Below are 27,610 nucleotides of genomic sequence, written 5' to 3' on the forward strand. Positions count from 1 at the left end.
TCTCTACACAGTGCTCTCCTCAACACTGCACTCTGAACACAGCTCACTCCTCAATCTTTCACCATGTATGTAGTGCAGTCCTCAACCCTGCACTTTTTACAGAGCGCACTCCTCAACCCTGGACTCTGTACACAGCGCACTCCTAAACCCTGTACTTTGTACATAGTGCACTCTTCAACCCAGCACTTTGTATGTAGTGCACTCCTTAAGCCTACACTCTGTACACAGCACACCCTGCACTCTTTATGTAGCACACTCCTCAACCCTGCACTCTGTACACAGCTCATTCCTCAACCTTGCACTCTGTATGTAGCGTACTCCCCAACTCTGCATTCTCTACATAGCGCACTCCTCAAATCTGTACTTAGCATGCTCCTTAACCCTGCACTCTATACACAGCACACTCCTCAACCCTGAACTCTATACACAACACACTCCTCAACCCTTCACTCTGTACACAACACACTCCTCAACCCTGCACTCCATACACAGTGCACTTCTCAGCCCTACACTTTGTACACAGCACACACCTGAGCCCCTGGTATGTAACGTCTGTACGACAGTATCCTTCCACTGTCATGCCCTGACCTGGCCACTACTGCATATAACTACTCGCTGTCAGGTGCCTTAGACTCCCTAGCACGCCTAACCACACGTAGCATTAGACCCCGACCGCTTCAACCCTGGCAGAACGACCACACTAAAAAATCTTAAATGACGCAGTCGCACGCTGGAACGATTATGGCGCAAAACAAGATCCTCTCGAGCGTTCTCCCTCGACAAATCCGCCTTCTTCACCTATACCACCTCCCTCCACGCTGCCAAACAAGCCTACTTCGTAACCCTCATCAACACCCTCTCCATCTGTCCTCGACGGCTCTTCTCCACTTTCAACTCCCTACTCTCTGCCCCCCCCCACCCCCACCCAGTACCTCACTCACCGCCCACAAGATTGCCAATCACTTCCAAAATAAGATCAACGCAATCCGTAAGGACATCGCTAATGCTCAACCTACCTCCCCACCTAGCCTCCCTCCCACTATAACCCCATCAACTCTCCCCTCCTCTGACCTCGCAAACGCGCTACCCCCCACTATACCTAACATCCCGCACACTATAACTTCCCTAACACTCCACTCCTTCAGCCTTGCTACCACTGAGGAGGTCACTAAGGTCTTCTCAGAAGCCCGCCTCACCACTTGCCCCCTTGACCCTGTGGCGCACACACCTAGTGCATTATCCAAGGTTTATTGTAGGAATGAAATAATAAAAACATACTCACAGATGAAGCATGTATCTAAAAAGCATAGAAAAATGACAATGGCCACAACGGCGGGCAAGGTGTTCTCACTGTCAGTGCGGTCAAATTTCTGACGCGTTTCGGGGACAAATCCCTTTCCTCAGAGCTGATGACCAACCTCTGATGCTGATGTATGGTGTATGGACAGAAAGAGCCTCGCTGTTGCTTTTTAGATACATGCTTCATCTGTGAGTATGTTTTTATTATTTCATTCCTACTATAAACCTTGGATAATGCACTAGGTGTGTGCGCCACCTGTTTTCTCTCTATCCAGTGGCCGATTTCCCCGTCTGAGGAGGGCTGCATCCCTGGAACATTTCCTTTGGTTGTCGCTGTCCTGGTACCCTTGGCTTCCCTTTTGGCTGTGCATATCCTGAGGCGCTGGAGAGTACATACGATACCCCTTGACCCTGTCCCCACACAACTCCTCCAGTCACCCTCCTCCCCCATCCTACGCTCCCTCACCCACATCTTCAATCTTCTCTCTACTGGCGCATTCCCCTCCCCCCTAAAGCACGTGCACATCACCCCCATACTCAAAAAACCCTCCCTGGACCCCACCGACCTGAACAACCTTAGACCCATCTCCCTGCTGCCATTTACTTCCAAGCTCCTTGAGCGCTTAGTCTACAACCGCCTAAGCGCCCACCTCACTGACAACAACATCCTCGATCCACTACAGTCTGGCTTCCGTCCCCTACACTCCACCGAAACCGCCCTACTCAAAATCACTAATGACCTGCTAACCGCCAAAGCTAATGGCCACTACTCAGTCCTCTTACTCCTTGACCTTTCCGCAGCCTTCGACACAGTTGACCACCCCTCCTCATTAAACTACACTCCCTCGGCATCAGAGACTCCGCTCTCTCCTGGCTTTCCTATCTATCCCAATGCTCCTTCAGCGTTACCTATAACCCTACCACCTCCCCCTCTCTGTTGGGATCCCCCAAGGCTCTGTCCTCGGGCCCCTTCTCTTGTCCATGTACACCTCCTCCCTCGGCAAACTGATACACTCCCACAGCTTCAACTATCACCTCTACGCCGATGACACACAAATTTACCTCTCCACCCCTCGCCTCACCCCTTCAGTGTCCGCCCGTATCACCCACCTACTGAACGACATATCAGACTGGATGTCGCTCCATTTCCTCAAATTGAACCTTTCCAAAACAGAGCTCCTAATTTTCCCCCAAGCCCGCGCCCCGCCCACCATCTCCATCATAACCAACAACGCCACCATCAGTTCCACCCCACAAGCCAAAGTCCTAGGTGTCACTCTAGACTCAAACCTGTCCTTCCAACCCCATGTCCAATCGTTGGCAAACTCATGCAGGCTCCACCTCCGCAACATCTCCAAAATACGTACGTTCCTAACCCCAGACACTACTAAACAACTCATTCACTCCCTTATTATCTCACATCTAGACTACTGCAACTCCCTTCTCACCAGCCTACCGTATCACAGGCTATCCCCGTTTCAGTCTATCCTGAACTCAGCGGCCAGACTCATCCACCTCACCAAGCGCTCTGCTTCTGCCACCCTCCTCTGTCATTCCCTCCACTGGCTCCCGATTGCCCAACGCATTAAATTCAAACTACTAACACTGACATACAAAGCCATTCATAACGCTACCCCAAACTACCTCACCGACCTGATACCCAAATACCACCCAACCCGTACTCCTTGCTCCTCACAAGACCTTCTACTTTCTAGCTCCCTGGTCTCCACCTCCCACGCCCGACTGCAGGACTTCTTATGGATTTACCCCATCCTCTGGAACTCACTACCCCAATCCATCAGACTGTCACCTACCCTCCTCACCTTTAGGCGCATCCTGAAAACCCATCTCTTCAGGGAAGTCTACCCCACCCTCACCTAACAGCCGATCTCCTCCACTCCTCCTACCACTCCATCCCCCACAGCCACTTCCTCCTGTACCACTATCCCCTCCCTCCTAGATTGTAAGCTCCAAGGAGCAGGGCCTTCGAACCCCTCATGTATTATATTGTATTGTTACTGTACTGTCTCATATACTGTCCCCCACTATAATGTACAGCACTCAGCAAACCTTTTAGCGCTATATAAATATTGTATAATAATAATAATAAAACAATGCACCATGGCCCCACCCTGGCCCCACCTTCTCCCCATGCCAACCACCCATGGAAGGTTGAGTTTCTGCACATTTTCTCTGAGGAAAAAAAGCCCTGATTGTTACTATTTACTCTTATAAAACAGCAACATGTTCAGTATTAAAGCTTCTTCCCTTCTTTTTGTGGGTTTAACAGGAATGTATAAAATACATAAGTGCTTTATGTTCAGTAATAAAGAAACACAGTTTTAAAATACACTGTATGAATACATGTATGTAGGCACCTAATTAAATTATTGAGGTGAGGTGTTTCCATTGAAGGGTACTGGTAATGCTACAATGTAGAAAGATATCTTGGATAATTGTGCATTTCCAACCTTGTGGTAACAGCTTGGTGAAGGTCCTTTTCTGTTCCAGAATGACTGCCCCATGTACACAAAGCCATGATTAAACAAGTTTGGTGTGGAGGAACTCGAGTGACCTGCACCCAGTCCTGATCACAACTCTACTGAACACCTTTGGAATAGGATTAGAACACAGTTTGTGAGCCAGCTATACTTATCCAATATTACTCTGACCTCAAGAATGTGTACATATTCACACAGAAATGTTCGAACATCTTGTGGAAAGCCTTCCCAGAATAATGAAGGCTAATATAGCTACAAAGGGTGTATATGGAGGGAGTGGGGGATTTGGAAAATTCATATTAATATCTATGGTTTTAGAATTGGATGTCCAACAAGCTCATATAGAGGTGTGATGATCAGCAAGTAATGGTGCTCTTTCTTATTGGCAAAAATAGACATTGCCAGGCAGTCATATGGTCTTTTGACTAGGAGCCTCACAACATCCTATAAGATCCCGGGTTTTATGTCTACAGGTGTTTATGCTTATTGCAATGGACTGCATCAGTACTTTACAGTTGCAAGAAAAAGTATGTGAACCCCTTGGGATTACGTGGAGTTTTGCATGAATTGGGCATAAAATGTGCTCTGAACGTCATCTAAATCACAACAATAGAAGAACACAGTCTACTGAACATAATACTACACAAACATTAGATGTTGCCATGGTTTAATTGCACATAACATGTAAACATTCACAGTGCAGGGAGGAAAAAGTATGTGAACCTTTGGACTTAATAACTGGTTGACCCTCCTTTGGCAGCAATAACCTCAACCAAACGTTTCCTGTAGTTGCAGATCAGACCTGCACAATGATCTGGAGTCATTTTGGACCACTCCTCTTCACAAAACTGTTTCAGTGTAGCAATATTCTTGGGATGTCTGGTGTGAATCGCTCTCTTAAGGTCATGCCACAGCATTTCAATCGGGTTGAGGTCAGGACCCTGACTTGGCCACTCCAGAAGGCGTATTCTGTGCTGTTGCAGCCATTGTTTTGTTGAATTACTTGTATGCTTTGGGTCATTGTCCTGTTTCATCACCCATCCTCTGCGGAGCTTCAGTTGGCGGACAGATGGTCGTTCCTTTTTTCTGCAAAATGTCTTGATAAACTCTGGAATTCATTTTCCCATCAATGACAACAATCCGTCCAGGCCCTGAGGCAGCAAAGCAGCCCCAAACCATGATGCTCCCTCCGCCATGTTTCACAGTGGGGATGAGGTTTTGATGTTGGTGTGCTGTGCCTTTTTTTCTCCACACATAGTGTTGTGTGTACCTCCCAAACAACTCAATCTTGGTTTCATCTGTCCACAGTATATTTTGCCAGCAGTGCTGTGGAACATCCAGATGCTCTTTTGCAAACTTCAAACGTGCTGCAATATTCTTTTTGGACAGCAATGGCTTCCTCCGTGGTGTCCTCCCATGTACTCCATTCTTGTTTAATGTTTTCCTTATTGTAGATGTGTCAACAAAAATGTTAGCATGTGCCAGAGATTTCTGTAGGTCTTTAGCTGACACTCTGGGATTCTTCTTTACCTCATGCAGCATTCTGCGCTGTGCTCTTTCAGTCATTTTAACAGGACGACCACGCCTAGGGAGAGTAGCAACAGTGCTAAACTTTCTCCATTTGTAGACAGTCTGTCTTACCGTGGACACATGAATACCAAGGCTTTTGGAGATACTTTTGTAACCCTTTCCAGCTTCATGCAAGTCAACAATTCTCGATCGTAGGTCTTCTGAGAGCTCTTTTCTGCGAGGCATGGTTCACATCAGACAGTGCTTCTTGAAACCAGTAAACCCAAAACAGGTGTGTGTTTTTTAAGGGCAGGACAGCTGTCAGCAACACATCCAATATCATCACACTGATTGGAGTCAAGGTTGGCTCACTCCTGGCTCCAATTAGCTCTGGGAGAAGTCATTAAGTTAGGGCCTCACATACTTTTTCCTCCCTGCATTGTGAATGTTTACATGTTATGTGCAATTAAACCATGGCAACATCTAATGTTTGTGTAGTATTATGTTCAGCAGACTGTGTTCTTCTATTGTTGTGACTTAGATGACGTTCAGAGCACATTTTATGCCCAATTCATGCAAAACTCCACGTAATCCCAAGGGGTTCACATACTTTTTCTTGCAACTGTATATTTCAAGTGTGCCAGAATTCCACTGTGAAAAGAATATAATAGCTAACTGAAAAACTGGTTTCTTTAAGCAAGCCAAGAATGGGGTTTGGTAATGATGTTGAAAAGAAAAGAAAATCAGGAATTAGAAGAGGGTAAATTTATGAAAGTGACCAAAGGATGTAGTGCTATGGGGTTAAGGTAAGAAAAGGTGAAAAGGCAATTCCTTGTACATACCAGCTCTTTGTTTCGTGACCATTCCAAAATTTGTCTCTACGGCAAGTCCAGCATCAAAGAATACTTCCATGTTATTAGCACCACTACCTGGAGTGCAGCCAATGTCAGAATCCTCCACAATGTCCCATATCTGAGCAATGGAGAAATTTAGATTTTACACAGTTTTCCTACTGTTTCTATGGCCTGTACTAATATCTGAATTCATCAAAAGACCCACAGATTTGTATAAATGAGCTCGTAAAAGCACTGAGTGACTTTAAATACAAACAGGGGTCAATTTTATTTATTTATTTTTTTGCAGGGTTGGATGGAGTAGAATTTGAAGTTTTTGGCAGATTTTTATTTCTGCATGGGACTCCATTGAGGAGATGTTTCTTCACTTCCTGACTTTAAGACACCTGTACCCAAAAATGAAAACTGCATTTGTCACTGGGATAGAAAAGCACAGACAACAATAAAAACATTGCCAGAAGTTCTAACCCTTGTGATACAGGAGCTCAGGATTACCATCCACTGCTTGTAAAAGTGACAGTCTTTAATGAACTTGCAAACAATCCAGAAAACAAAACAGTTTTCTTCAGCAAACAAACACAAAATAGTCCATAATTCAGATGAAATGGAAAACACGAGAGTGGCTCTCATTCTGCTGTACCAGTCCCACGCTAGGGTTTGGGGGTTTCCTGTCTGCTTCAGGGGTCCCAAAGAAGAGGTTTGGAAGTAATAATAAGGCTTTGGAGGTTCTGCCCACCCAATACTCTTTGAACCTCCAAAATTACACATTTACCCAGTAAAAACATTATTTGAATTCTTATTTTAAGAAATGAAAAACAATAAAGTATATACAAAATCACTATACATTCTATTTAATAATAATAGAAAAGTACATTAAAAATACCTTGAAATACTTATGTGTTGAACATCACCGCACACTATAGTTCTTACCTTACTCTGGGATATCTTATATTTGTTGTTTAATATAAAGACGGCTTTATCCACAGCCACTAATCCAACATGAGAATCAGGATCTGCTTTTAGTGTCAAGTCTATACGATCTGTTGGCTCTGCTTGCTTCCTGTCGCTGTCCACCTCCAGCTAGTGTTGGGTTCCAGGATAGAAAAGGAGAAAGAAAAACACAATTTACTTGAGAGATGCAACCAAGTTTATATTGGCAGTCTTCACTGCAATTTTTCTTATTATATAGAAAATCGTAGTAAACAGACCACACACATTATAATCTAAGGCCCCATTCACGCTTTGCCACGCTAAAGGCATAGAGCAGCTTATTCATTTCAATGGACTGCCCTACACTTGGCAAACACTGCAAAGTAGATGATGCACCTTGAACTTTGTGGGTTTTTAACTATGGCCCTTGTATTACATATTTCGGATAACTCTAAGGGCTCATTTATGCTTGCTTTCGACTTTAAAATACAGTAAAGTGTTTTTGATGCTTCTGTGATGCTTTTTTGTAGATTTAAAGTGTTACTAAACCCACAACAGTAAAATCAGACTGTATATGCATTACAGCATGTGTGTTATACTCACTGTGGAACCTAAGGGGTTAATCCTCTGCATTGTGTAAAAAGGCTGTTTGATCCTGACTACTCTGCCCCTCCTCTAGTTCAAATGTCCACCTGATACAGACTGGACCCATGGTCACATGCACATGCTCAATTTGGTGTGTATTGTTAGAGAGGTTTTTATTTTCTTGGGAGAGTGATTTTTCTTGCATGTGATCAGCACAGGGTACATCAGCACTGTCCAGAGAGAGGGTGTGGGGATTTCCTTCTTCCTAGAGCAGAAAGAAAACTCCTCCTACAAGCTTTAACCAGTGCTGGGATGGACACTGATAGAAGTCACAAGACTGCTCTAACTGCTGATGAGAAAAGGTATTTTGCAGTTTATTTTTACTAAACTAACTGCACTTCCATGTTCTGTGTACTGTGGGAGACCAGATATAGTGAATGTGGGGTCTTGGGTTTAGTAACAGTTTATTGAAGTTTGGAAAATGCCCTGTGTGTGTTGATTTTCTATTTGTTTTAAAGGGCTCCAGTAGAACCCTGGCTCAATAGTACTCAACAGGTCCCTAGCTCAATGGCACCCCTGTTCAGCAGATCCCCAGCTTATTAGTACTCTTGATCAGTATATTCCATATTCGGTAGTAGCCCCAGCTCTGCTGATGCCCCACTCAGTAGTACCCCCAGCTTTGCTGATCCCCCATTCAGTAGTAACCCCCAGCTTTGCGAATCATCCATTCAGTAGTAACTCCCAGCTTTGCTGGTCCTCTGGTTTGCTGATCCTCCTCTCTGTCCCTCCTGGTCCCCATTTACCTCCTGTTATATTGCTCCCATGCTACTCACCACATGTGACATCTGCTAGTTTTTCCTTCTCCAGGCCCCCAGCTCGGCTGATTCGAAGCTGCTCAGTCCTCTCTCTCCAGTCCCCACTTACCTTCTGCTATAGCGCTCCCGTGTGTTCCACACCACGTATGCCGTCTACTAGTTGCTCTACTCTAGTCCAGACCCCACTCACCTTCCTTCTGCTCCCCACCGCACACTAAGTGTGATGCCTGCACCAAACACTTCCAGAATATACGCACATGAACTCGAAGTGACTGCTGGTGATGTCTTCCGGGTTAACTTATACCTGAAATACCTTTAAAAAAAAGTGAATCTACTTGACTAAAAGCCCCTGAAAATCTTCAGGTGCTGTAAGCGAACTTTGTCATAGACTTCTATGGAGGCTCTGGAGATGATTGAAGCACCAAGAAAGCCACATGGTGTAAAATTTTTGAAGCGAAGCAAAGCAAACACAACGTTTAAACAGGACTGTAAGGTCACTGTTTTATTTAGTGACAGGCCCTTTGATTGGCATGTAAGAGTATGAAGCACACAGTCCAAAAAAAATCTGCTCTCCACCTCTGCAGGAGACAAGATGGCATAACCAGCTAACGTGTTTTTGATGAATGACCCCCTTCCTCAGAGCTCTGAGGAAGGAGGTCATTCCCCAGGAACGCGTCAGTGGTTATACCATCTTGTCTCCTTCCGGAGGTGGAGAGCAGATTTTTTTGGACTGTGTGCTTCATACTCTTACATGCCTTTAGCTCACTTTGCTTGTGAGTATATAGTATGGTTTTCTTACATTCTTAATAAAGTGCTAATTATAATGCACTCGGCATTTGTGCCCTCTTTGTGTTTTGTGCAGTGTTGGATTACCCTGGTCTGAGGAAGGCTGCACCGCCATCTCTTACCAATTCATGTTGCTGAGGGTTATTTGAAGTTGTTGTTTATGCAATGGGTACCTCAATGGTGTCTGAGCACTGAAGTGTCAAGTGTTCATTATCTCTATATCTTGGAACATGTTAAAGAGCTGGTGAAGAGAACTCATGCTCAATGCGGTATCACTCGTAATGTCTCCATAATCAGGTCCAGGACAAGTGTCACTAGAAAATGAAAGGACATTATCCTTCTGGAGGGGCCCGATGTTGAAATATGGCCTCTGACTATGAGGTGCTCTAACTCACACAAGGAAACAATACAACTATGGTAACACTTGGCAAAAATTATCATAAAAATTCACAGCATGCTGTTCCCACATCCTACAGTAACACTTAATACATATTGTCGCACTCACTGGAGTGAGAGCAATAATTCTAGGGCCATTATCCATTGCTGACTCTAAGCTTATGACTAGAGATGAGCGAAGTATTAAAAAATTCGATTCGACTGATTCGGCGAATTCGTGGAAAATATTCGATTCGAGTCGAATATATTCGCTGTGAATTTAACTCAAAAAAGGGTGTTTCTAGGCTTCAGAGAGACTTAATATTAGTGCAGAACACTGTACCTTTAATTTAAATGCCCTTGGAGTCTGCTGGGGAAGAGAAATAATACTGACAGTCAGTATGACATGCAGATGAGTGCCGTCGATCTTAGAATCACCGCACACTTCACTCATTTGGGCAGTCACGGGGCCAAAACCAGTGTTTGGAGCCACAGTGTGGCGGTGGAGGCAGCAGCAATGGGAGGCCATACAGCAACCTATGGCAAAATGGAAACCAGCAGGAGTGTGAGGAGACCTGAAAGTGGCACATGGCAGAGTGGGAGCAATGGGAGGCGGTACAGGGACCCATGTCACACTGTGGACCCAGCAGCATCGTGACGAGGCGGTACGGGGGCCCATGGCAGATTTGGGGCCTGGCAGCACCTATAGGAGGCCTGTAATCTGCCAGCAACCTATGACAAAATGGAAACCAGCAGGAGTGTGAGGAGACCTGAAAGTGGCACATGGCAGAGTGGGAGCAATGGGAGGCAGTACAGGGACCCATGTCACACTGTGGACCCAGCAGCAGCGTGACCAGGCGGTACCGGGGCCCATGGCAGATTACAGGCCTGGCAGCAGCAATGGGAGGCCCGTAATCTGCCAGCACCCTATGACAAAAAATGGAACACACCAGCAGTGTGTGAGGAGACCTGAAAGTGGCACATGGCAGAGTGTGGCGATGGAGACAGCAGCAATGGGAGGCCGTACAGGGACCCATGAGAGACTGTGGACCTGGCAGCAGCATGAGGAGGCGGTATAGGGGCCTATGGCAGATTAGGGGCCTGGCAGCAGCTATGGGAGGCCCGTAATCTGCCAGCACCCTATGTCAAAAAATTCAACACACCAGCAGTGTGAGGAGACCTGAAAGTGGCACATGGCAGAGTGTGGCGATGGAGACAGCAGCAATGGGAGGCCGTACAGGGACCCATGAGAGACTCTGGACCTGGCAGCAGCATGAGGAGGCGGTATATAGGGGCCTATGGCAGATTAGGGGCCTGGCAGCAGCTATAGGAGGCCCGTAATCTGCCAGCACCCTATGTCAAAAAATTCAACACACCAGCAGTGTGAGGAGACCTGAAAGTGGCACATGGCAGCAGAGTGTGGCGATGGAGACAGCAGCAATGGGAGGCCGTACAGGGACCCATGAGAGACTGTGGACCTGGCAGCAGCATGAGGAGGCGGTATATAGGGGCCTATGGCAGATTAGGGGCCTGGCAGCAGCTATAGGAGGCCCGTAATCTGCCAGCACCCTATGTCAAAAAATTCAACACACCAGCAGTGTGAGGAGACCTGAAAGTGGCACATGGCAGAGTGTGGCGATGGAGACAGCAGCAATGGGAGGCCGTACAGGGACCCATGAGAGACTCTGGACTTGGCAGCAGCATGAGGAGGCGGTATATAGGGGCCCATGGCAGATTAGGGGCCTGGCAGCAGCTATGGGAGGCCCGTAATCTGCCAGCACCCTATGTCAAAAAATTCAACACACCAGCAGTGTGTGAGAAGACCTGAAAGTGGCACATGGCAGAGTGTGGCGATGGAGACAGCAGCAATGGGAGGCCGTACAGGGACCCATGAGAGACTCTGGACTTGGCACCAGCATGAGGAGGCGGTATATAGGGGCCTATGGCAGATTAGGGGCCTGGCAGCAGCTATGGGAGGCCCGTAATCTGCCAGCACCCTATGACAAAAAATGGAACACACCAGCAGTGTGTGAGGAGACCTGAAAGTGGCACATGTTTGAGGCATGATTCATGGCGGATTTAGTCAGTTGTGTCAGGAACTGGTGGTTTGAAATCCAGACTAATCCACGCCTGATTCATTTTCACAAACGTGAGTCTCTCCACACTTTGGGTGGACAGTCGTGTCCTCCGCGGAGTTACAATACCTCCTGCCGCACTAAACACGCGCTCCGATGCCACGCTACTGGCCGGGCATGACAGCCTTTCAAGGGCAAATTCAGCTAGTTGGGGCCAAAGGTCAAGTTTCGTTGCCCAGTAGTTAAGGGGATTGTCTACCTCGGTTGGCAGGGTGCTGTCCAAGTAGGCCCAAGCCTGTTGTTTGAGGTCCTGCTCCAGGTCCACCTGATGCTGCTGCTGCTGCTGCTGCGGCTGGTTAGTAGTTTCCTCACTGCGCTGGTGAAGAAAGCTACTCATCATCGACTGCAGACTGAGGCAGCCACTGCTGGTGGAGCTGCCACTGCTCCTACCACCCCACCCCTCCCCTGCTGCCATGGCAGCGGAACGCGAGCGCACAGGGCCCACAGTGTCTGAGGATGGACGTTGGCGCACAAAGGCAGAGACCAACTGACTACATAGGTGGTTTTTATAGTACATTATTTTGGCCTCCCTCTCAGCAGGTGTGAAAAAGGCCACCATTTTGGAACGGTAGCGAGGGTCCAACAAGGTGGACAGCCAAAAGTCATCCCTCTGTCTGATGGTTATTATTCGGCTGTCGCTACGCAAGCAACCGAGCATGCTATGGGCCATTTGTGCCAAGGAATGCGAGGGACTCCCTGCCTCCATCTCCACAGCATACTGCCACGGTGCGTCTGGGTCCTCTGTCTCCTCCTCCTCCTCCTCTACCAGATGCTCCTGCTCCTCCACTCCTGTCCGCTGAGTGGAAAAACCACCCATTTCACTCAATAATTCCTGAGCACCAATGTCCTCCTCTACCTCCTCCTCTTCTTCCTGTCCTGCCCCCACAGGGGTCATGTGGCGTTGAGATCTGTGCGCCACGTCTACCGCACCCTGACCAGCCATTGTTAACAGCATTTGTTCAAGGACGTGCAACAGAGGAATGACGTCGTTCATCCCATAGTCCTGCCGACTCACGAATAGCGTGGCCTCCTCAAAGGGCCTGAGCAAGCGGCAGGTGTCACGCATGAGCTGCCAATGGCTGACATCTAAGTTACACAGGGGAGTACCTTTATCCGCTTGTAACATCAGGAAATCGGTGATGGCCTTTCACTGCTCGTAAAGGCGGTCTAACATGTGTAGGGTTGAATTCCACCTTGTTGCAACGTCGCAGATCAGGCGATGATGTGGAATTCCGTTCTGCCGCTGCAGCTCAATGAGGGTGTGCTTTGCGGTGTAGGAATGGCTGAAATGCATGCAAAGTTTACGTGACATTTTAAGGATGTCTTGCAGTGGGATGGTGGATTTTAGGAACCGCTTGACAACCAGATTTAACACGTGAGCCATGCATGGCGCATGGCACAACCTTCCTTGACGCAGAGCAGACACCATGTTCTTTCCGTTGTCGGTCAACATGGTTCCGATTTTCAGTTTGCGCGGAGACAGCCATCTGTCGATTTCTCTGTTCATTACACTCAGAAGTTCCTCCCCTGTGTGACTACGTTCGCCAAGGCATACCAGGTGCAGAACAGCGTGACACCGTTGCGCCCTGCACATGTGATATGCCGGTCGGGTAATGGGACTTGGCACGGGGGTGGCGGCTGAGGACACGGCGGAAGAAGAGGTGGTAGAGGCGGACATCTTTTGTGGACCAAGGACGTGCAAACGTGGAGGCAAAAGCGGCGTGACCTGTCCAAGTTGCTGGTGCGGCTGTGACGGCAACACGTTCACCCAGTGGGCCGTAAATGACATGTACTGTCCCTGACCGTAGTTACAGCTCCACACGTCGGCGCTGCCGTGCACTTTGGCAGAGACCGACATGCTCAAAGACTGGCCCACCATGTCTTCTACATGTGAATGCAGGGCTGGCACTGCCTTTTTGGCGAAGAAATGACGGCTTGGCACTCTCCACCGCGGCGCGGCACAAGCCATCATTTCTCTGAAAGGTGCTGAGTCCACCACTTGGAAAGGGAGGGACTGCAGCACCAGCAACTTGGACAGGAGGACGTTCAGCTTTTGCACCGTCGGGTGCGTGCTCGCAAACTGTTGTCTCTTGGAAACGGATTCCAAGAAAGACTGCTGACGGAATCCGTGAAGAGGAGTAGCAGGCGAAGGAGCATCTGAACGAGCGGAAGATGCCAACGAGCGACAACTCACCTCAGCAGAGGTGTTGGAGCCTTGACTGGCTGATGGAGGGCGATTGACGTCGGGTGACGGAGCAAGTAACGGAGCGGGTGATGGAGCGGGGGCTGGGGCGGGCAGAACCGCCGTATCTTTATCACGGTTTTCCCAGGCCACCAAATGGCGACGCTGCATATGCTGCCGCAACGCTGTAGTCCCAACATGGGCCCCCTGGCCACGCTTGACTTTCTGGCCACATAGTCGACATACGGCTACGTTTACTTCCTCGGGCGGCTTGACGAAAAATTGCCACACCGCCGAGTAGGAAACTTTGCCCCCGATACTCCTCACTGGCTGACTGCTGCTTCCTCCGTGCACACCGGCACCACTACTGGCCGTGGTGGTAGGCTGCAGTGGAGCTGGTGCTCTACTCCGTGGCCGTTTGGCTCCACTGACACTGCTGCGACCCTGCTTCTGTCTCCTGGGCAACCCACCGACTGTTTCGCTCACTGCCAAGCTGCCACCCTCTTCTCCTGATGATGCGGAAGAAATTGCCTGATGACGACGAGGCTGCCAAGTGCGATCAACCTCCTCATCATCAAGTAGGGTCTCCGCCTCACTACTAGCCCCCTCGGCTGCGTCTGGGTCAGGAGACAGACCTGTCTCTAGACCGGCTACCGGGCCACTCTCCTCGCCACTACTTCTTCGCCTGGCTGCTGAAAAGGCGGATGTCTCCCCCCGTTCCTGACCGCCCTCTGTTAGCTCTTCCTCACTGTACAGTGGGGCTGAGCCCACAGCATGCGATACTTCGCTTGGTGAGGGAACACCAAAGGACAGGGGCAGGTAGAGGACACGTGATTTCAGTGGGCTTGGTCCCGGGCCATGCCAACTAACGGTTGTGTCTGACGTACCCACCGACCGTTGGCTGTAGGTGTCAGAGGTGACCTGGGAAGAGGAAGATGACCGAGCCAACCAATCGATGACGGCAGGGTTGTCGGTGGAGACACGACCGCTGGATGACACCGGGAGCACTGGCCTCTGGCTGCGAATAGTGCTGCCTCGACCCCTTCCTCTGCTGCCACGTCTGCTCGCTCCTAAAACATTGCCTCCTCTGCCACTCCTCTGCATGTTGTCTGACATACTCTTTAATTCAACGATTCTGTGTCCCTGAGTAACAATTCTGTGTCCCTGAGTAACAATTCTGTGTCTGTCCCTGAGTAACAATTCTGTGGCCCTAAGTAACGGTTCTGTGTCCCTCAGTAACAATTCTGTGTCCCTCAGTAACAATTCTGTGTCTGTCCCTGAGTAACAATTATGTGGCCCTAAATAACGTTTCTGTGGCCCTCAGTAACAATTCTGTGTCCCTGATTAACGTTTATGTGGCCCTAAGTAACGGTTCTGTGGCCCTCAGTAACAATTCTGTGTCCCTGATTAACGTTTATGTGGCCCTAAGTAACGGTTCTGTGGCCCTCAGTAACAATTCTGTGTCCCTGATTAACGTTTCTGTGGCACTAAGTAACGGTTCTGTGGCCCTCAGTAACAATTCTGTGTCCCTGAGTAACAATTCTGTGTCTGTCCGAGTAACAATTCTGTGGCCCTAAGTAACAGTTCTGTGGCCCTCAGTAACAATTCTGTGTCCCTGAGTAACAATTCTGTGGCCCTAAGTAACAATTCTGTGGCCCTCAGGGCCACAGAAACGTTAATCAGGGACACAGAATTGTTACTGAGGGCCACAGAACCGTTACTTAGGGCCACAGAATTGTTACTCACGGACAGACACAGAATTGTTTCTTCAGGGACACAGAATTGTTACTGAGGGCCACAGAACCGTTACTTAGGGCCACAGAAACGTTAATCAGGGACACAGAATTGTTACTAAGTAACGGTTCTGTGGCCCTCAGTAACAATTCTGTGTCCCTGAAGAAACAATTCTGTGTCTGTCCGTGAGTAACAATTCTGTGGCCCTAAGTAACGGTTCTGTGGCCCTCAGTAACAATTCTGTGTCCCTGATTAACGTTTCTGTGGCCCTAAGTAACGGTTCTGTGGCCCTCAGTAACAATTCTGTGGCCCTCAGTAACAATTCTGTGTCTGTCCCTGAGTAACAATTCTGTGGCCCTAAGTAACATTTCTGTGGCCCTAAGTAACAGTTCTGTGGCCCTCAGTAACAATTCTGTGTCTGTCCCTGAGTAACAATTCTGTGGCCCTAACTAACGTTTCTGTGGCCCTAAGTAAAAATTCTCTGGCACTCAGTAACAATTCTGTCTGTCCCTGAGTAACAATTCTGTGGCCCTAATAACGTTTCTGTGGCCCTAAGTAACAGTTCTGTGGCCCTCAGTAACAATTCTGTGTCTGTCCCTGAGTAACAATTCTGTGGCCCTAAGTAACGTTTCTGTGGCCCTAAGTAACAGTTCTGTGGCCCTAAGTAACAGTTCTGTGTCTGACCCTGAGTAACAATTCTGTGGCCCTAACTAACGTTTCTGTGGCCCTAAGTAACAGTTCTGTGGCCCTCAGTAACAATTCTGTGTCTGTCCCTGAGTAACAATTCTGTGGCCCTAACTAACGTTTCTGTGGCCCTAAGTAACAATTCTCTGGCACTCAGTGTCTGTCCGTGAGTAACAATTCTGTGGCCCTAAGTAACGGTTCTGTGGCCCTCAGTAACAATTCTGTGTCCCTGATTAACGTTTCTGTGGCCCTAAGTAACGGTTCTGTGGCCCTCAGTAACAATTCTGTGGCCCTCAGTAACAATTCTGTGTCTGTCCCTGAGTAACAATTCTGTGGCCCTAAGTAACATTTCTGTGGCCCTAAGTAACAGTTCTGTGGCCCTCAGTAACAATTCTGTGTCTGTCCCTGAGTAACAATTCTGTGGCCCTAACTAACGTTTCTGTGGCCCTAAGTAACAATTCTCTGGCACTCAGTAACAATTCTGTCTGTCCCTGAGTAACAATTCTGTGGCCCTAATAACGTTTCTGTGGCCCTAAGTAACAGTTCTGTGGCCCTCAGTAACAATTCTGTGTCTGTCCCTGAGTAACAATTCTGTGGCCCTAAGTAACGTTTCTGTGGCCCTAAGTAACAGTTCTGTGGCCCTAAGTAACAGTTCTGTGTCTGACCCTGAGTAACAATTCTGTGGCCCTAACTAACGTTTCTGTGGCCCTAAGTAACAGTTCTGTGGCCCTCAGTAACAATTCTGTGTCTGTCCCTGAGTAACAATTCTGTGGCCCTAAGTAACGTTTCTGTGGCCCTAAGTAACAGTTCTGTGTCTGACCCTGAGTAACAATTCTGTGGCCCTAACTAACGTTTCTGTGGCCCTAACTAACGTTTCTGTGGCCCTAACTAACAATTCTCTGGCACTCAGTAACAATTCTGTCTGTCCCTGAGTAACAATTCTGTGGCCCTAATAACGTTTCTGTGGCCCTAAGTAACAGTTCTGTGGCCCTCAGTAACAATTCTGTGTCTGTCCCTGAGTAACAATTCTGTGGCCCTAACTAACGTTTCTGTGGCCCTAAGTAACAATTCTCTGGCACTCAGTAACAATTCTGCCTGTCCCTGAGTAACAATTCTGTGGCCCTAATAACGTTTCTGTGGCCCTAAGTAACGTTTCTGTGGCCCTCAGTAACAATTCTGTGTCTGACCCTGAGTAACAAATCTGTGGCCCTAACTAACGTTTCTGTGGCCCTAACTAACGTTTCTGTGGCCCTAAGTAACAATTCTCTGGCACTCAGTAACAATTCTGTCTGTCCCTGAGTAACAATTCTGTGGCCCTAACTAACGTTTCTGTGGCCCTAAGTAACAGTTCTGTGGCCCTCAGTAACAATTCTGTGTCTGTCCCTGAGTAACAATTCTGTGGCCCTAACGCTTCTGTGGCCCTAAGTAACAATTCTCTGGCACTCAGTAACAATTCTGTCTGTCCCTGAGTAACAATTCTGTGGCCCTAATAACGTTTCTGTGGCCCTAAGTAACAGTTCTGTGGCCCTCAGTAACAATTCTGTGTCTGTCCCTGAGTAACAATTCTGTGGCCCTAACTAACGTTTCTGTGGCCCTAAGTAACAATTCTCTGGCACTCAGTAACAATTCTGTCTGTCCCTGAGTAACAATTCTGTGGCCCTAACTAGCGTTTCTTTGGCCCTAAGTAACGATTCTGTGGCCCTCATTAACAATTCTGTGTCCCTGAGTAATGTTTCTCTGTCCCTAAGTAACGTTTCTGTGGCCCTAACTCTGTCCCTAATACAGAGCGGTCTGCCTCTCTTGAATGACTGGAGGCAAATGAAGAATTCTAAAATGGCCGCTATTTATAGCTCGACCATTACACAGTGCTGGCTGGCTGGCTGCTGATTGGCTAATGCGATCACATGTCATTAAGGAATGCATTATGAGTCAGCGCGCCTTGTCTGCGCGCCTTCCCAGACATCCCCGCTCCGTCGCCGCACATGTCCACCGCCATTTTAGGAAAAATTTTGATTCGCGCGTCCGCAGTAGGCTATTTTTCGGATTCCACTTCGCCTACTTCGATTCGCTCATCTCTACTTATGACCTGTGGGGGCTTTTAAAGCATTGGTGCCGAAGTTTGTCACCACTTCATGGGCACAAACAATTTTAAGGCTCAACATGTTGGGTAGCTATATCAACTTTTTTAATTTACAAAAAAATGGGTAATATATTGCGTTTGTGTGCCCTAAAATTAACTTTAGTGTATTTGTTTACTGAAATTGTATATGTGTTGTGCTATAATTGCATCACATAAAACATTAAAACTAGGACCATTTTATTCCCCAGGGTGCCTTCTTTCAGAAAGTATATAATGTTTTAGGGGTCTTATGTAATGTTCAGAGCTAAAACTTTTTTTATACGTGTGCAAAAAAAATGGCTCTGGCAGCAAATGGGGTTAATGTACAGCTAATGCTTTCCTTTCATCTCCTGTCCCCGGGGACAAAACAGGAAGTGAGTTTATTTTATTTTCTCTTCCTGTCCTGATAATGTAACAGGAATTGGGATGAAATCTCTACAAATTGAACAGAAGCACCCTCTTATATACACTATATTTCCAAGAGTATTGGGACACCTGCCTTTATATGTACTGTACATGAACTTTATTGGCATCCCAGTCTTAGTCCGTAGGGTTCAATATTGAGTTGACCCCGCCCTTTGCAGCTATAACAGCTTCAACTCTTCTGGGAAGGCCGTCCACAAGGTTTAGGAGGGTGTCTATGGGAAGGTTTGACCATTCTTCCAGAAGCACATTTGTGAGGTCAGGCACTGATGTCAGATGAGAAAGCCTGGCTTGCAGTCTCCGCTCTAATTCATCCCAAAGATGTTCCATGGGGTTGAGGTCAGGACTCTGTGCAGGCCAGTCAAGTTCCTCCACCCCAAACTCGCTCCTCCATGTCTTTATGGACCTTGCTTTGTGCACTGGTGTGCAGTCATGTTGGAACAAGAAGGGGCCATCCCCAAACTCTTCCCACAAAGTTGGGAGCATGAAATTGTCCAAAATGTCTTGGAATGCTGACGCCTTAAGAGTTCCCTTCACTGGAACTAGGGGGCCAAGCCCAACCCCTGAAAAACAATCCCACACCATAATCCTCCCTCCACCAAACTTTACACTCGGCACAATGCAGTCAGGCAAGTACTGTTCTCCTAGCAACCGCCAAACCCAGACACATCCATCAGATTACCAGACAAAGAAGCATGATTTGTCACTCCAGAGAACACGTCTCCAAAGCTCTAGAGTCCAGTGGCGGCGTGCTTTACACCACTGCATCTGACGCTTTGCATTGCACTTGGTGATGTAAGGCTTTGATGTAGCTGTTCAGCCATGGAAACCCATTCCATGAAGCTCTCTACACACTGTTGTGCTAATTTGAAGGTCACATGAAGTTTGGAGGTCTTTAGCTATTGACTCTGCAGACAGTTGGCGACATCTGCGCACTGTGCGCTTCAGCATGCGCTGACCCCGCTCTGTCATGTGACGTGGCCTACCACTTGGTGGCTGAGTTGCTGTTGTCCCCAGTTGCTTCCACTTTGTTATAATACCACTAACAGTTGAGCGTGGAATATTTAATAACCAGGAAATGTCACGGATGGACTTATTGCACAGGTGACAACCTATCACGGTCCAACGCTTGAATTCACTGAGCTCCTAAGAACGACCCATTCTTTCACAAATGTTTGTAGAAGCAGTCTGCATGCCTAGGGGCTTGATTTTATACTCCTATGGCCATGGAGGTGATTGGAACACCTGAATCCAAATATTTGAAGGGATGTCCCAATACTTTTGGCAATATACTGTAGCTGCCATTGGAACCAGTTTTTTCAACTGAAGAATTACCCTTACCTTCACTTAACACTGTAAAAGCACATTTACAAATTGTTACCGAATTGTGAATTTCTCAAAAAAAAGTGGCCTGACTTTTTAAAACTTTTGTGCAATTCATAGGTGTGTCTTCTGCTATACAAAACGTTTCCTTCCATTCAAACTGGCCACCTTACCGTTCCTATGCATTCATCAACCACATCCACCCAGATGGAATCCGACACAAGCTCGTCTCCAATGGTATAATATGCCACAATACGAAATGAGGGGATTAAGTCCTTTGTCACAATGAGTGACAAAGAGACAAGGGCTTGGCCTTCATGTCGCCTCTGCTTGCCCACACTTATTATTCTGCCTTTGCTGAGAATCTGGAAAAAAAAAAATTAGTAGTCATTAGTGGAATTACATTTTAAGTTAGACCTTTCAATAGTCTTCATGAATAAACTCTTGATGCTTCTCAATATAGGACCTGTGTTGATGGGCTTTTATTTGTGCCAGAACTGATTCCCATGTCAAACAAATCTACGAGAATTAAAAAACAGCTTAAAGCAGGTTGATAAGGCATAGAAGGAGGTCAATTGCTGGTAAGAAATAGGGACGAGCTTGCAAAAGTGGGTCAGAACCAGGGGCGGACAAACAACTCATGGGGCCCCCGGGCAATAGGGGATCATGGGGCCCCTGTGTCCTTGCCCAAACTCAAAAAAGTCTATGAAAAAGGTACCAGGAGCATCTCATGGGGCCCCCTACTGACCCCGAGCCCTCGGGCGTTGCCCGAGTTTCCAAATGGTCAGCCCGCCCCTGGTCAGAACCCCGAAGCCAGCTTTTACTTTTTTGTCCTTGGAGCTGCAGGAGGTAAATTACCCACCCCACAGCTGATATTAAAAAGGGGTGAAGATGCTCGCGACATCTTTGACCTAATTATTATTATTATTATTACTACGAGTTTATATAGCGCCAAAGGGTTTGCTCAGCGCTGTACAATAGGGGGGACAATACATGGCACAGTACAACAACAACAAACAATGTACGAGGGGTAAGAGGGCCCTACTCTTACGAGCTTACAATCTAGGAATGTGGCCATGTGGCTATATTGAGTCAATGATACTGAAATTATGTGACCATATTTGGTCAATGATGTCAGCTATGGGGAAAGATTAGAGGAACTCAACCACTTGCCTCCCAGCCACCGCATTAAAACGGTTGCAGGGCGGCATGGGCAGGCAAAACCACATTTTAAAATGTAGTTTTGCAAAACAGGTAGGGGGCGCCCGCAAGGCGTGCGCCCGCCCTACCTGTCCCGCGGGTGTCAGCAGCGGGTGTCAGCCACCGGGTCACGGTCGGTGATTACCGGCCGTTTCCCCGCGATTCACGGTGATCGCTGACACAGAGCCAGGCTGCATTGTTTACACACAGCTCTGTTCTGTGTCAGTTCTCTGACAGCTTGTGACAAGCTGCAGAGGGAGAGAAGAGTTTCTCTCCCTCGATCAGCCTGTCCCCATCCAGCACACCCCCCCCTCACACAGTAAACTCTAAAAATGTTAACCCCTTCCTCCCCAGTGCCATTAGTACAGTGTCAGTGGGTTTTTTCTTTTTCACTGATCACTGTATTGGTGTCACTGGGGATGTCAGTGACCCCAAGTCAGTTCCCCCCCAGTGTCAAAATGTCCGCCGCAGTCCCGCAGTCCTGCCATAATTTGCTGATCGCCGCCATATGTCGCTGATCGACGCCATTATTAGTATAAATGAAAATTAAAAATCCCAGTATCTTTCCCGCCATTTGGAAACGCTATAATTTTCATGTAAACCAATTAATTTACACGTATTGGGATTTTTTTTTAGCAAAGACATGTCGCAGAATGCATTTTGGATGAAATTTGTGACAAAATTAGATTTTTAAATTTTTTTTACTGGACATGTTTTATAGCAAAAAGTCCAAAATATTGTTTTTTTTTCTCAAAATTGTCAGTCTTTTTTTTTATAGCGCAAAAAATTAAAAAACCGCACAGGCGATCAAATACCACCGAAAGAAAGCTCAATTTGTGGGAAAAAAAGGATGTAAATTTAATTTGGGTGCAGTGTTGCATGACCACGCAATTGTCAGTTAAAGTAATGCAGCGCCGTAACACAAACCTCTTCTGTAACCACTTCCTGACCACCCTACAGCAAAAATGCTGCTACAGGGCGGCATGGGTACGCAAAATCACATTATATATATATATATATATATATATATATATATATATATGCACGTGATTCACGCTCCCGTGGTTTTCACGCCCCTCCCAGATAGCGTCAGACTTGCCCATCAGTACACCAGTCATCACATTTAACCCCTTGATTGCCAGGAGCACGCTCATGTACAATAATCCTCCATTGCTAGTATAGTGTCTGAACGGGTCAATATCTTTGATCAGGTCAGCACTATACCAGCGTTCACATTAGTATAGCGCCCCCAAAAACGCAGCGTTAGCGGGATCAGCCCCTGCACCTGCCAACACCTGCGTTTAGCCCCTACGCTTACCCCCCCTTCTCCCCCAGCAAGTGCAGTGTCAGTAGGTCACTGTCACTTGATACATTGCACACAAAACCGCAGTGTTCGCAGAATCAGGCCTGATCTCTGTTAGCACTTGCTGGTAAATTTTGATGACTCTCATATGCAGCAGAGTGCCAGTACTAGTGCCACTCTACCTTTTGGTGAACTGGCGAGTACCAGCGGTCTAGTACAGGGGTGGGCAAACTTTTTGACTTGAGGGCCGCAATGGGTTCATATATTGGACCCGGGGCCGGACCAAGAGTAGATGAATGATGTGTATGTGTCATCCATAGTAAGTATAGTAATATTCCCCCATAGTAAGCATAGTAATTAATCCCCCATATAGTAATTCATCCCCCATAGTAATTCATCCCCCATAGTAATTAATCCCCCATATATTAATTCATCCCCCATAGTAATTCATCCCCCATATAGTAATTCATCCCCCATATAGTAATTCATCCCCCATATAGTAATTCATCCCCCCTATAGTAATTCATTCCCCATATTAATTCATCCCCCATATTAAGTCCCCAAGTCCCCCCTGTGTCAATTTACTTACCTTTGCTCCGCGCGTTCCTCTCGCCGTGTTCCCGCTCCATTCCGGTCTTCACGGCGGACTGTGAGAGGAGCCTAGCTCCCCTCACGTTCGTCACGCTGCCCCGCCTACACACATCCTGACAGCCATCCTGACAGTATCACGCTCCACGGGCCGGATTAAAAGGTCCACCGGGCCGTATACGGCCCGCGGGCCGTAGTTTGCCCATTGCTGGTCTAGTACATCCTGGTCTTTCACATACCTCCTTGATTTTGGAGCTGTTTTTCACGGAATATCTGTATGCGTTGATTGTGGATCAAAGCAGTTTATATGCACAACATTTTATTGCCGCCAAACCAAATTCAAACTTTGCCAGACCATTCGCATGGAAACTCATTACGGTTTTCAAATTTAAATTTTTTTTGGGCCTAACCCTCAACATGGGCATTACTAAAAGAAATGAATTGCGGTTGTATTGGTCCGCAGACCCGATTCATCATATGCCGTGTTCTCTGCTGCCATGGCCAGGCATAGATATGAGAGTATAATGTGTTTTATGCATTTCAGCGACAATACACTGTCATCCTCGGGGCAACCCTGAATTTGACCGGCTCCACAAAATTCAGCCCCTTGTAAATCACCTTAACCAAAAATTTGCAGATGTCTATGTAGCAAACCTGCTCATCCGAGTCGGAGCGGAGTTCTCCTTCAACCCTCTTTTTCGTGTTCTGTCTGTTTATTTGAGGCATTCCTCAGCCTCATTCCTACCCTCCTCCCTTCCTGAGAGGCAAAGTATCTTCTGGTAGATGGTGTGGGGTCAACCAGGTTAAGACATCCTGCGTCCAGAGGCCAGCAGTCGGTAAAGGCTGTAAAGTGTACTTTCTCCCCCATCTTACTCAAGATAAGATAATTGCACATTCCTCAGGTGAACTGTATGTTTCATATCATGGGGTATGAGTTGTAGTTAATTCAGAGTTTCCCACTGACCACTCCCAAAACGTATAGTCAGAGCCCCCCTTTGAGAAGGACTTTTAAGAAAAGACAAGCCTGTGAGTAATTTGTAACGGATCTCCTTAGCTGAACATCGTAACCAAAAGGAGACTAAGGAATCACCCTGCTCTGCATCATGGATTTGCAAACCCAGGCTAAGGGCAAGTAACTTAACCCTGTACTTTCCTTCCTAATTATCTCTTTGCTGTGTCTTTATATACATATATATATATATATTTTTGTGACATCTCTTTGAAAATATTGTATCGCACCTGTCTGACTCTTAATAATAAATCTTTCTTTCTGGAAGTGTTAGACTGTTTTTAAGCGCTTACCTGCAATTCACGAATCCCTGCCTTTGAAGAGACGCTACTGTTTGTTATATCTCTGTATAGCAGGTCCGCGGGCCGTGCTATACAGATCAATATTTCAATCATTATAATGTATATTTGATAACGGGAGTTTCCCAGTCTCCGACAAAAGTGGTGGTGGCAGTAGAGGGTTAGTTGCGTAATTAACCCGACCCAGTAACAAGCGCATTCAGGTTTCAGGCACAGATTGTAGACCATTAGCTGGGCAATCGCTGTGCAGGGTGCAGCTGGGTGGGGCCTTGTTACGCGCGTCACACCGCGGTTTTAGATCGGCCGGTCCTTCGGTCACGAGTTTGGTGAGAAGGTCTGGGGTCTGACGCCGTGGGTGTGACGTATTACTGTTAGTCGCGGTCGTGCGATTGTCGCATGTGGGTGGCGGCGACCGTGGATCCGTGACAGCCTATACTCCCCAGCAAAACATCTGCGTTGATGAGTCCCTTATTAATTTTTCTGGCCGCCTTACATTCAAACAATTTCTCCCCAGCAAGCGTGCCAGATATGGGGTCAAGATGTAGAAGACCTGTGAGAGGACAACAGGCTATACTTATAAGTTTCGGATTTACAAGGGAAAAGATAGTCACGTGGAGCCCGCCCGGATGCCCAGACTACATGGGGAGCAGTGGCAAGATAGTTTGGGACTTGGTGTCATTTCTCCATATGGGGTACCACGTTTACGTGGACAATTTTTATTCAAGCGTGCCACTATTTAGACATTTATTCAATCTTGGAACTGGCACTTGTGGCAAAGTGTGACCTAATGTGTTCCCACCATTAGAAGTGGGTGGATGCAGGGCGGTATATTCTAAGGGTAGGCATATCACATACTTTTTCTGGCAGAGATTTCTTCTCATTTTTTCATTCAGTCCACTGGCTGGATACAAAAAAAAAAAAAAGAACATAGCATATATAGCCAACAAGGACCAGCGATGTACTGGTACATCACTGGATTTGAATGGTTATAACAGGATGATGCCTACAGCTGCAGGCATCATCCTGGTGTTGTTTTTTTCAGCCGGTGATCGGCTTTCATGTAAAAGCAATCCTAGTGGCTAATTAGCTGCAAGATTGCTTTTACAAGCAGTGGGAGATGATGTCCCCCCTCCCCCACTGCCTTCCACGGCCTTCTCGGGCAGTCCCGTGCCATCAGGGGAACCTAAGAATGCAGCCGGTGTTTCTGCCAGCTGACCATAGAGCTGATTGGAGACCAGAATGGTGCCAATCATCTCTATAGTCTAAGAATTCAGAAGCTATGAGCATTTCATCACTTCAGTTTCACAGGATATAAACAGCGCCATTTGTAAATTGGGAAAGCATCTGATCACACCGATTTTGGTTTGATTAGATAATGTAAGGGCAGAGGAGAGATCTAGAGTCTGATAGACCCCAGATTTCTGAAAAAAGAATATATGACAATGCCCACTGAAGTTATAGGGGTTATTTGCATTCCCTGTGATAGCATTAAAAGTGATTAAAAAAAAAAAAATTGCCCCTCCCATGCGTGCACACCTGTGTGCACAAGCCTTGACCCTGTGCCGTTATGTAAACAACAGTTGCACCATGCATGTAAGGTATCGCCATGAACGTCAGATCAAGGGCAGTAATTCTAATACTAGACCTCCTCTGTAAATCTAAAATGGTGGCTTTTAAAGCGCTGCCTATGGATATTAAAAATGTTTGCAGTTTGTCGCCATTGAACGGGGCATGCGCAGTTTTAAAGCATGTCATGTTTGGTATCTGTTTACTCGGCATACCATTATCTTTTATATTTTACCAAACAATTGGCCAATATATTGTGTTTTTGTGCATTAAAAGTAAAAGTGTATTTTTTTTTTTAAAATTGCATTTGAAAAATCGCTGCGCGAGTACTATGTGCCATAAAAAATTGTAGTACCCACCATTTTATTCACTAGGGTGTCTGCTTTAAAATAAAAAATATATAATGTTTGGGGGTTTAAATTAATTTCATAGCAAAAAATACTGATTTTTTTCATGTGAACAAAAAGGCTTAGTCTTCAGGTGGTTAGAAGAGTGAGTGATGTGTGGCATAAACTTCTAATGCTGGGCATAAACTGCCCCCACCCGCCAAAATGACCCCTTTTTGTAAAGTAGTCACCCCAAACTATTTGCTGAGAGGAATGTTGAATCAATAGAAGAATTTATTTTTTTACCACAAGTTTTTGGAAAATGACAAAAATAATATATTTTTTTTTTTTACACAAAATTGTCACTTAAATGATTTACTGCTCACACATGCCATGGATATATGTGGAATTACTCCCCAAAATACATTTTGCTACTTCTCCCGAGTATAGGGGTACCACATGTGAGAGACTTTTTGGCAGTCTAGCCAAGTACAGGACCCCAAAATCCAATAAGCACCTTCAGGCTTTTAAAGGGCTTTATTTCCTCATTACACTTCCAGACTACCTATCACAGTTTCGGAGGCCATGAAATGCCAGGATAGCACCTAACCCCTTTTTGGAAAGTAGACACCCCAAAGAATTTGATAAAAAGCACGGTAAGTATTTTGCAGATCTCATTTGTTGCCACAAGTTTTTGGAAAATGAAGAAAAAAAATATATATTTTTTCTATTTTTTTTTATATTTCAAAACTTTGTGAGAAAAAATTAGATCTGCAAAATACTCACCATGCTTCTTTTTAAATTCCTTGGGGTGTCTACTTTCCAGAAAGGGGTCATTTGGGGGGGTTTGGGGCTATCCTGGCATGTCAGGGCCTTCGAAACTGTGATAGGTAGTGAGGAAGTGTAATGAGGAAGTTACGCACCTTCAGGCTTTCAAAGTGGTCATTGGAGTTCAGGCTACTGTATGTGGCTAGACTCCCAAAAAGTCTCACACATGTGGTATTCTCATACTCAGTAGAAGTAGCAGAATGTATTTTGGGGTGTAATTCCACATATACCCATGGC

General features: G+C 46.6%; 1 protein-coding gene across 1 annotated transcript in view; it reads right to left on the reverse strand.

Moving 5' to 3' along the window:
* Nucleotides 1-27,610, reverse strand: part of LOC149453933 (venom factor-like) — a 374,515-nt gene that overhangs the window by 226,851 nt on the left and 120,054 nt on the right. The window contains exons 13-15 of the mRNA XM_089687988.1: nt 20,428-20,619; nt 7,094-7,243; nt 6,152-6,281 (exon numbers count right to left, since the gene is read on the reverse strand). Coding sequence (XP_089544114.1) covers nt 6,152-6,281; nt 7,094-7,243; nt 20,428-20,619 — 472 coding nt within the window. The remainder of the gene's footprint in view (nt 1-6,151; nt 6,282-7,093; nt 7,244-20,427; nt 20,620-27,610) is intronic.

This window comes from Staurois parvus, unplaced genomic scaffold, assembly GCF_062004578.1.
Source record: "Staurois parvus isolate SC_StPar_1 unplaced genomic scaffold, SC_StPar_1.0 ptg000444l, whole genome shotgun sequence".
Lineage (NCBI taxonomy): Eukaryota > Metazoa > Chordata > Amphibia > Anura > Ranidae > Staurois > Staurois parvus.